Raw genomic sequence first — 11,824 nt, forward strand, 5'->3', positions numbered from 1 at the left:
TGTTCAACACAGTTATTTCAAGTACTTAAAAACTGAAATTGAAAACTGTCTCAAGGCGGTTGCTTTTTTAACTTCCAGAGCTTTAACTCTGTTTCCTCCAAAAGGTTTCTCCTATACAACATAATCTCCACTGAAGCCTGAAGTGCACATTAACAATTTTACCTCGAGCAACTTTGCCCAGTATGTTTTTTGCCCGACGGTTATGTGTATAAAAACTAATAAAACACTGAAAACTGAATATGGAACAGAGAGCTCAGGCTTTAATGATCTTCTGTCTCAACAAACGCTGCTTGGGATTTGTGTTGTTTGTTCTTTCTGGCTCTCTGATAGAACATGATGACCAAAGACTGAGACTGAGATCCTCCTCAACTTCCTGCTATTATTACTGTAATTTCAGAGTCAAGGAAAAGTCTACGTGACCTAATTCCTTGTGGCATGCAGATGCACTGAAGTAAAAAGTTGAATAAATCAACTGTTTCCTACAAAGGATCTGAAGAAACATGGTCTTTAGTTTCCTAACTCAACATAATAAGGCAAAAAGCTTCCCTCCAATTCTTTTTATCTTTCGTCTATGAGAGAATTTGCTCTGAAAACGCCGCAACTCTGAGCTTTGATCAGCTCTTTGTAGGTGAGTGGGCGGGCTGAGAGCGCAAACTGCTGACGGCACATTCAAGTGAGCTGATGAACGCATAAACATTTGCACATAATGGGTACCGTTCACACCCTTTCACAAATATGCAAACAAACACACACACAGAGAGAGAAGAGCCTCAGAGTTTCATGTGAAAGTAGTGATTAACAAACCAAAGTGAATGAAAACGACAACATGGCCTGGGGTGCGGACAAGAGTTTAGGATAGGTTGTAAATATGTACATCTATTGATCAGTTATTGACATGAATAGTCTGAAAAAGATATTTTACATAAGATATAATATCATTCATACTCTTGAACCAAAACAGAGGTGAGGTTTGTTTTGAGCTCTGGTTTGGTCGCCACCAATTCCTCAGACAAATATCTCACAAATAAGCACATAAATGTTCTTTTTTTTTTTTTTTTTACCAATTTCCAGTTTTTGACGTCTGATTGTTAAAAAAGTGGCAACGCTGTGAGCAGGGTTTGAACCTGCGCGGGGAGACCCCATTGGATTTCAAGTCCAACGCCTTAACCACTCGGCCATCACAGCTGCAAAAGAAGCACATAATTAAGATTTCTACATCTGCAGATGAAAATCAACGGCAACTGGACTTTGCAGAATTTTCCAGTGATATCTCATACTTCCAAATTCCTAAACTGATGAGGGAAGAACTACATCCAGCTTTTAACAAAGTAACAGTAGAAATATCACAGGGTAGAAATTCTCCAGATCAGAGCATTGACATACAGTATCATATTATTTACTGACAGAAAGCGACAAGCAAGAGAAGCTGTGATGGCCGAGAGGTTAAGGCGTTGGACTTGAAATCCAATGGGGTTTCCCCGCGCAGGTTCGAACCCTGCTCACAGCGATCAGATACTTTAACAACCTTACACATTCAGGCCTCAAAAGATGATCAAAAACTGGACCTCTCCTTCCACTCACTTAAACCATAAAAGCTTCCTGCAATCTCAAATCTATCAAACTTGGCACCATAAACATTCTGTAAAATCTGATGCTGCCTCAGTGACATCACAGAGTGGTTTTGAAGCTCAGTTAGCTTTTCTGCTGTTCTGCTGTTGCCGTCTGGGCAGGGCCTGACTCTTTAATCCGATGGCTGACAGACAGATATCCTCAAGAAGAAAAGGAAGTTGAATTAGCATTGATTTTTCATCTGCAGATTTAGAAATCTTAATTATGTCCTTGTTTTGAAGCTGTGATGGCCGAGTGGTTAAGGCGTTGGACTTGAAATCCAATGGGGTTTCCCCGCGCAGGTTCGAACCCTGCTCACAGCGAATAAAGTTCACACGATATCTTTAACTGAAGGTGGAGATCAGACTCCAAACCAGCCACACTGTTTGGATCCAGAAACCTCACTGTATTGTATAACTAGACAACTGAGAATTCAGTGCTGTACATCTGCAAAATATGCACAATTATTACAGCTGTGATGGCCGGTAGACTAATTCCAATGGGGTCTCCCCATGCAGACTAGACGAGACGAGTTTGATTCCCTTTGGTTCCTTTTTCCTCTTTTTTTGGCAATGCTTTGCTGTTTGTCGATTCTAATTTTTGCATTTTGAAGAGAGGATTTGAATTCCATTTATGTTTTTGGATTTACTTTGAATGGTAAATGGATGGATGGTGGACTTTATGTGGGACAGGCAAGGTGTTTGGTTGAGCTGGTTTAATCTGGCACGGGTCGGTGGACTCCCAATTCTCTCTTTGTGAATTTATTTTGGTGATTTGTTTTGTGTTCATAGTAAACTGATTATGTTTCCATTCAGAATGCTCTGTGGCTATCATCAAGAGGGTTTAGTAGCATTTAAAATCTAATTTCTCTCATTAACCAGCTCTTGGTACAAAGAAAACAGCAGCACTGACTAATTAAGTCAGTAACTTACACTGACTGTTTGAATCTGTGCTAAAATCATCAGTTAATCATGAGCCGACAGCTGGGTGATGAAACTTCAGAAAACCACATTCAATCACATTTGCAAGTACCAAGTCTATTTGCATGCTTTGATTCATTTATTGTCTTTTTGCTTTTAATTGTTGCACCTGAGTGTTTGTTATTTCACATCCATGTCAAGCATCATTTTCGTTCCTGCATGGAGAAAGCAGACTACAAAGCCTTTCTCAGTCCAGGTCTAAATTTAGTTCAGTGCATCATCTCATCAAATCGCACTCAAGCAACAAAGCCAGTCAAAGCTAAACGTCTGCTTTCAAATCAACAGGCTGATGATCATTATTTGGAAATGAGTGATGAAATTATTGCCTGAAACATATGGTAATGTGCAATGAAACTGCAACGGGAGATAATAAGGATGACAGCAATAATCTATGGCAGGCCGCTGACTGCTGAAAATGGCCTTGTTTCAACTTTTAATGCCCTCGCCTGCTGCTTTACTGTCACTTTATCAGTTTGAAAGATTGGGTTTCATTTGTCTCTGACTGTGGACTCTATCTGTTGTGATTGTTACCTCCACCATGGAGGCTATGTTTTCACCTGTGTCTGTTTATTTGTCAGCGGGATTATGCAAAAAGTACCAAGCCGTTTGGAACCGAACTTGGTGGGAGGACGGGGTGGCAGCCTGTGGAGAACCCAATCAATTTAGGGACAGATCCGGGTCATTTACTAAGACGTTGATTTTTTTTGTCTGATGTCTGGTTTGTGTTAGGTGAAGTCACATGAGCCTGGAACAAGGGAAACGGAGTGGAAGAGGAATTCATATTATGTATTATTAAATGGTTCGGAGCTGGGAACAACGTTGCATTTGAGGTGTCCACTTTCCAGGTAAGAAGTTGGAAAAGTAACCGTTTTGTAAGCTATTGTTGGTACCATTGTTGGCTAATAGCATCTGATAACAACACACTATGTGACAGTTTGCATGTGAAAGCAACACAACATGTCTACAGGTAAAAGCTGCACAATATTGCGTTAAAGACCCCCTCTCATGAAAATCGTGTTTTTCGTGCTTTTCACATGTTCCTGTGGCATTTTTCTTGTGTTAGAGGACATATCAGCAGAAAAGGAAGTGCAAAATTGCATTTCTGAGTTTTTCTGCCTTCAAATTGCTGTGAACCAATGGCAGACGCAAACTGGCAGTTTCAGGGAGACTGGAGCTGACGTGTCACAGCTCCAGGGGAGGGCACTAGTGCTACAAGCTCCCGCCCCGCTCTGCATCTGGCTCAGAGGTGAAAGGGTTGACCGCTCGGTGTAGCTGTCAGGGTATAACAGGTATAGCTCACCTGGTAGAGCAGCTTGCACCATGAGCAGGAACTACATTCCAGTCTGGGGTCAAATCCCAGTGTGGAGTTTTACGCTACACGCACTGAATCGGTAATTGAACAATGTCCCGCTGTCAGCGAGCGGGGGGGTGGGGTGGCTGGGCGGGTGCAGAGCAGCGCAGTCTCCGCCCCCCCTCCAGAGGTGCATTGCTAATGAGCTGCTGGTGCTGTGCAGAAGGAGAGCTCTGGGAAATGGCACAGGTTTTGTGATTTTGGCTAAAAACTTCATAATCACAATTTAAGGACCACAGAGAATGTTTTAAAATAACCAAAAATGGTCGCGGGAGGGCGGACTTTAACACAAAAACAAGACTAAATGGCTGATAAACAGTGTCATGTCCAGCTTTTAGTCACTTTTGATGCATGGAGTGGCCATCTTGGATTGTGAGCTTGGGTCCACTGAAGTCCCTCTGAGTTTCCAAGTTGGAATTTAGATTTCTGGGGGTGTTTCTGTTGACGTAGATGACTGGGAACTCGGGAAAATCCAACTTCCAAGTTCTAACAGATCGAACAATTAGTGTCTGAAGTCATGCTACACACTGTCTTTAGTGTCATAGCATACTCAATGACAATGCTAACATGCTGACATTAAGATTGCTACAGTTGAAGCTATTACAATGCATCCCAGAGTTTGGGGTCTTCCAAGCATATCCAAATAGGAGGAGATTGCAGAGGAAACCCAGAACTGATTGGAGGGACTAAAACATGCTGTCTGGCTGGGGCACAACTACGGACTTATCAGGAGAAGCTGGAAAATGTTGCTCAAGAAAGGGAGGTCTGGAGAGTTCGGTGTCACTGCAACTCAGATCCAGATAAATGGAAGTTATTGGATGGATGGATCCCAGAGTAAGAGAAATGTTCCTCCACCATCCTTCTATGTCACCAGTGCAGCCAAACCTATCCTCTTGCTGTACAAGTCATGCATTAAAACATTTGATTTTTAAAATTAAACACCAACGTGAGTGTTTGCAGATGTGACATCACTTTCAGCAGAAAGACATCACACGTTATGTATCACCTACCTCTGCATGCAGCAGTCTGAACCACTAGAGGCCCCTCTCTTCTAATATCATGCTCATGTAATCTGCAGTAGACTGATGGAAACGTTCCCCCGAGTTTGACTCATTCACATTAGGACGACCGACAATCGTTGTAAAACTGCAGAGGTGGTCGTGTGGAGGTTAAAAATATTATTCACAAATTATATGGCTGGTAAAAATTAAGAATTTAATTACCTAAGAATCAAGACACTTAATTAAGTTAAGTGCATGATCTCAGTCATGTTGTACTTTTTTGTGTTTTTCTTCTCCTCAGTTTGAGTGAAGCTTCTCTGAGGAATTTAGTTCTGGTTTATTTTTCTAATGCAACATTTTCACCCTATATATGTTTATTTAGTGTAAGTGTTTGTGTGTGTGAACATCTCCACATGGGTTTTAGTATTTTGATCTCTCACTGCGATCGCTCAAGCCAAAACAAATGTAATGAGGGGACCATTAAATAGAATTTACTGCAATTTTCCCAGAAACATCTCAGACTGACCCAGACATAAGATAAGGACCCTAAATAACCACACAGATTATCCCGATGTCTGTCGATTCTGTGTTTTTTTTAAAAAGCAGCTGCTCAGACTCAGAACTAAATGACACAAATAAACGTATATTATACAATTTGCTTTATTTATGATCATACAATCATAAATAAAATGTAATGTTAGCTTGTGTTTACATATTAATTAACTCATGAAATGCAGGTGTAACCCAGTCAAATATGGAAACATTGACATGATACACATATTGCAAGTGAATAAGAGTGCCATTATTCCCTGTGTACATCATGAACAAATGTCCATTCACAGATGAAAGACGTAACTCATGACTCCAATCCGAGCATTATCACATTTTATGTTTTCACACTAACACAGTGATGAGTGTCTATAGATAAAAGAGTTAATTTAGCTTTATCAGTCAATTATTAGTCAATCAGAGCATCCTCCAAGTAGAAGATTGTTTTTTCTGGTAAACATTTTAATTAATTCCTATGTATTTTTGATATATTTCTACCAGTCTAATCATGTACAGCAGCATTTAGGTTTTAAAAAGAATACATGGAAGACTTGTTTTGTACCTGCAGTCGAAGATCTGATCAAACTTTTCAGTTGGATTTTGCAGTTAGGAAATATCTGTTCCCATTTTAAACTAGGTGAAGTGCAGAGATGTATTTCCTTTCTTGATTTTAAAAAACGTTTTGGTTATGTTTTGTAAAGTTGCATCTTTAAACTTGAAAATTCAGAGTTTTAAACTTTAAATTTAGCCCCCTGTTTTCTATCTTTTTTTTCTTTCTTTTTTTCCCTAAAACCCTATGGTATCAGTCACTCTTGGTAAAAAACAGACTGTTACCAACCTTTTCTTGTAATTTCAAGGTATAAAATTGCAGATTGACCAAGAACAAAAAACAAAAGGAAGAAAAAAGAAAATAAATGAGGAAAATCTATAGATTGAAACAACTGTAAGCATATACTTGTACATACATACATATATGCCCCAGTGTGGATCAAAGCTCACAGTGTGCCAGTGTTACCAGAAGCCTCCCTACCCACCCCCCCAAACACACACTGAGCCTCAGAAGAAATGGGACCCCTAACCCTTGCAGAGTTAGTACCACACTTTACCCGCTGAGCATCCCTGCAATTAAGTTAAATGGGCACACAAACCATATTGCTAATGTTTTCATGAAGCCAGGGCCCCAGAGAAGTGTGGAGATTGCTGAATCCATCAGTGAAATTGCACACTGACATGCCCCACTAAGTTTGACTGCACGATGGAGCTCACTTATCCAAAATGCATCCAATATACAGATATGTCCAAGCGCGTGACGCGTCGTCAGAAAACTACTGACAAGACTCATCACAGACAGCAGCTGTCTGTTCCATGCTGCGGAGTCATAATCCTCGCTAAAAGCAGGACAATGAAATCATTTCTCTCAGCCAACAAATGACAGTTTGGTTAATTTGACTGAAAAGCAGAACAGAAGGGGATTTTATAGCAGAATGGCCATTTATTTATGTTTTTGTACTGGAAACCTCACAATAACTTCATCCTGTCATGTGTGCACAGATGATGCAGAGAAAAAAAAACCTTATTAACAGCATAATTTCATTATGTATTTGTTAGACTGTCCAATCCTCACAGGGAGAGAGGATTTCAGTTTTCTGAAACAAAGGAGCTAAAATGGTTTCTCACGGTTCAGATCTAGAAACTTATAAATTTGTTACTATTCTAAGATCGTTCTGCAGAACATGCATGTTTTCCTCTGGGGCAGTCAATATACAATAAGACCTGCTCCACAATATTGTTCAAACGGATGATTTTCAGCCAGATTTATCCCTTGTTATGATTAGAAGTGTAATGTAAACTTGTGTTATTTCCCAGTGTAAAGGATCAAGAATTTTCCTTTCCTACATCACCCCAATTATCTGCATCAACGCATGTCACATTACACAGGTAGATACACGACACCCACAGCTGAGGCAAAGGGAATTAATCAAATTAATGCTCATGCAACCAATAACCAATATCACATACACTGAACAACAGCCTTTTCCTTTCATTACTAAAGACTTACTCTTTTTTTTCAAATTACTTTCCACGTCTTTTCCCAACGTCAGATGAGAAGATCATTAACAAACCTCCACGTCAGGATTTAGTTAGCCTAGCTTAGCATAAAGCCTGAGAGCATCGAGGAGCAAACAAGTGGCCTAGCTCTGTCCGAACTTTAAAAAACACATCCACCACAATCCAGTTTGTTTAACCTGGGCTCAAACAGAAATGTTATTGTTTGTATTTAACACACGGACATGAGAATGACAACAATTAAAAAAAATATTTAAGCAAATTTTCCAAAATGTTTAACAATTACTGGATGAGTGCATAAATGGTGGATCTCTACAGCTCAACATGAAATGAAAACAATAATTAAATTACGTTTTTATTTGTTTCTTTGTATTTTCTGCACAGTTGCATTGAATATTTACTTTTTGTGGAGTTATTGGGAGTTAAAACTCGCAAAAGAAAAACGCAAACATTGCTGAGATACTCTTGGATGAATGGAGAGTATAAATACAACAGTCCACACAACATGTTGTGCGCTCACAGAGCTCTTTTGTAAACAATAGAGAAAAAAGACGCTGCCGTCTGTTTCTAAAGCGACAGCTGGCGTGAAAGTGGCGCTCGTGGCCGGACACAGTGGAAACATCAGCTAAGTGCAGCCTGTCCCTAAAATAGTGGGATTTAAGGAGCTGTGTTGAGTAATGATTTTCTGGAAGCATTGATGCACACACACATGAAAAAAGGCCATTGGGTCATTAATGAAAGTGGAATAGGCTTAGCGCACTTTGAATAACCATTGGACTTAATACAAAAGCCATCACAGAGTAATCTGCCGCATTTACTCAGGATTAGCATGTGGAGAACAATGCCAGTTTAATCCTAAAAGGCTGACCTGTTGCCCAGACGACTGTAATTATGATTACCGGCGCTCGCATCATTACATTCATGTACATTTACATGACACAGAGTAAATAGAGGGTGGAACGTGCAGCGTCTTCAGCGTCGTACGATGACTTTTGTTCCACCGGTTGATTCTCTGTTTGTGTGAAATATGATGATGATGATGTTTTGAGGATGACACCAACGTTTATCTCTGCATGTTAGTTAGTTACGCCACTGGTTTCCTCTGGTTTCTGTCACTGCAGCTGCAGAACTCTTCACTGAGACTGAAACATCGAATGTGTGTGAACATTCGTTGACTCCAGAGGAAGGATCATAATGAGTTTACAGCTGATTTGTGTTAAGCTGTTTAATGGACTGTGGTGAGACTTCGTTCAAACGTACAGGATAAAGTGCGATGACTTTGGTTGTTTTAACTAAACTTTTTGTCGGTACTTCAGTTTGATTAGATGTTTGTTTTATGATTTTAAAAAACCTTCTGAACAAATGATACAAATCATTCCAAGGGTGCAGGAATTGACGCCTTTATCTCTTCCAATACTGATTTCTATTAACTTTCTGTGGCATTTAAACACTGTTTTAAACCAATGTAACAAAATCCTCCAACCTCAACCCCTATACTGTCCCTGTCCCTCTGACACACCTCCCTGGACCATGTTTAAAATCACTGGTGACTAATGACTGACTGACTCTTAAAGGTTTAACTGAGTTCAGGTACAAAACCTGACCAGGTTCAGGGAAAGGTCACACAAAAATGAATTTGGTTAGAGGACGTCTGTCGCCACAGTTACACCTGCACAACACCATCAAGAATAATAAAGTTGCTATTTAAAGACGGGATGCAGAATTTATATTAAGCTGCTCTGAAAATAAAACCACAAGACAAATGAATGCGTTGTTATGTAAATTAGTCAAAACCTGATGTCACTGCAAAACTAAGCCTGGGTAATAGCAGTAGAGAACAAAAAGGCTGATTTAATGTGTAACGACAACAACAATCTGATGCGTTTGATATGAGTGTGTCTTCACTAACCTTTGCCTTTACACCTCCTCCTCCTCTTCCTCTTGGACTTTCCTTTCACATCGCGCTCTGACCTCTCCATGTTTCTGCTGCAGGTCCCATGCACCGGAGCCATTCAGCACTAATTATATTTGTTGTTATTTTCTTTCTTCTGTGGTTGTTCTTCCAGGAGTAGTTTTGTCCTCTGCTGCTTCTTCTTCTTCTTCTTCTCCTCCTGTGTCTCAGGGAGGATTCAGAGAGCAGCTCTGCAGCGGGAAGCCCAGCACTCAGCAGCACTGTGACTGACTTCTCCCCCCCCACCCCCCGTCCTCCTGCTGCCGGCTTTAGGAGGCAGGCGGCTGTTACGGCGCTGACATCACGAGGAGGGGGGAAGAGCTGCGGGTCGACAGCGCTGTGATTCAGCATCACTGAGGTAAAGTCGCTGAGTTTTTGTGGCTTCAGCTCCTGGTGAGAGAAGCAACAGATGAACCACAGATGGTTAAATCAAAGTCTGGAGGAGGACAAGCCCAGTTTTTTAACAAAAATTACTTTAAGTGACCCAATGGTCCCATCAAATGTGATATAGAGTATGTATATTAACTGAATTTTCATATATTTCCAGATTAAATAAAAACATATTTCATGAAAAAATGCTATGTGAATAAAAACATTTTACATATTGAAATATATGTAGCTCATAACAGTATGCATGTTTATGTGTGTATAATCATTTATGCACATGCACACATGCATTATTCAAAATGTGCATTATAAAATATAAAAAGTGACACATGCAGTGAGTCTGTCGTTATACTGTGCACATACATGATAAGTACACATACAGTATATCCATACTATAGCCCACTGACATGTTTTTATATTATGTACGTAAACATATACAGATGTAAGAGGCACATGTGATTTATATGTTTGTATGAATGAAACATACTAGATTGCAACATGCCATGTAAAATTTTAGATATTTATACAGTAGGCCTATGTGATAATAATACATCCCCTTTTATGCGACATCTGTGGCAACATCACCACCAAATATGGGTTTAGAAGGGGAAAAAGGTAATGTAACAAACCAACAATTACAATTCAGTTCAATTTTATGAATAGACATTATCTTAAAGCTTTTTAATTTAAGGTCAAGACCTTATTTAATTAGAGAGAGAAACCCAACAGATCCCACAAAAAGCAGCACTTGGCGACAAAGGGAGGAAAAACTCCCTTTAACAGGAAGAAACCTGTATTTATTGCCGGGTGGATGCTAATTGCTTTATTTCATTTATCAGGTCCTTTAATGAGTTACATAATTCATCTGTGTGGTCACTTGTTGGCTCGTTATCTCACAATTTATCATCTGGATCGTATCCTGAACACGCACTGTGTATGATGTATGATTATTATTATTATAATAAAAATAATCAGGACATGGTTGACCTTACGCGAAGGTTTAGTTTAGGGTTAAAATCTGCTCTTCTATTAAAGCTCCATACAGTTTAAAAGTAGATGTTTGTATTAAAGCTCCATACAGTATAAATGTACTTAAAACCAGCCGTCAGGACTTCCTGTCGCTTTGTGATGTCACAACAGAGCACTCACCAAGCCAGGACCCACCGTCCAACACTTGCAGGATTTGGTTTCTACCTGAAATCTGTTCTATTTTTTTATTGGATCAGTCAGAAAACACCGACCTGTTGTGGGGTTTCCCCTATGTTTTGAATATTCTATACATGTTTTATAAGGAAATAAGAAAAATGAATCAACTAAAACTCATTTGTCCAGCTAATTATTTGATATATGATTAATTCACAAAATAAATGAATAAATAATCCACAAGCTTTAAGCGCTAACCACACATAAATATATGAACCATATGTTGATGCTCCTTGTATAGGACTCCATGCAGTGACATGTTACGTATTAGACATTAAAGTGCTGAAATGTAGGTTAGAAAGGTTCTCCTGCTGAGATGTTTCTGCAGCAGCAGGAGATGAAACAAATTTCTCTCCATGCATCGACACTGTTCTTCTTTGTCTCTGATATGTCTTGATTAAAACAAAGAAAAACTCATTTTGGGCTTAAATGTCTGAATTTGCACTGTGACCATCGACCATCTGGTCCTTTTAATATCTTTATTTTTTAATTATGACATAAATACGTCTGTAAAAATGAAATTCATTCATATCATGTTTCATTTATTTTTTATCACCACCTGTGAGCTCACCTTCTAACATGGGTGACTCCATGTTATTTGGGGATACAGCAGCTATATCTGTAACACAGTAACACATTTTTCCTCCTTTGCTACCCTCCCACTAAAAGCTGCAGCACGTTGATTACTCCCCCACATGATAATGATAATATAAGGGAAATTAAATTA

At 39.5% G+C, this 11,824-nt stretch overlaps 1 protein-coding gene across 1 annotated transcript in view; it reads right to left on the reverse strand.

Annotated features, from left to right (window-relative positions):
* The window catches only part of LOC311001036 (double-stranded RNA-specific editase B2-like), a gene marked incomplete at both ends in the record, with an annotated part of 54,607 nt that extends 45,039 nt beyond the window's left edge, over positions 1 to 9,568 (reverse strand). Inside the window, one exon of the mRNA XM_083991997.1 lies at positions 9,466 to 9,568. Within this exon, the coding sequence (XP_083848123.1) occupies positions 9,466 to 9,568 (103 nt within the window). The remainder of the gene's footprint in view (positions 1 to 9,465) is intronic.
* Between the last annotated feature and the right edge of the window lie 2,256 nt (positions 9,569 to 11,824).

This window comes from Trachurus trachurus (assembly GCF_905171665.1).
Source record: "Trachurus trachurus genome assembly, chromosome: 17".
Classification (NCBI taxonomy): domain Eukaryota; kingdom Metazoa; phylum Chordata; class Actinopteri; order Carangiformes; family Carangidae; genus Trachurus; species Trachurus trachurus.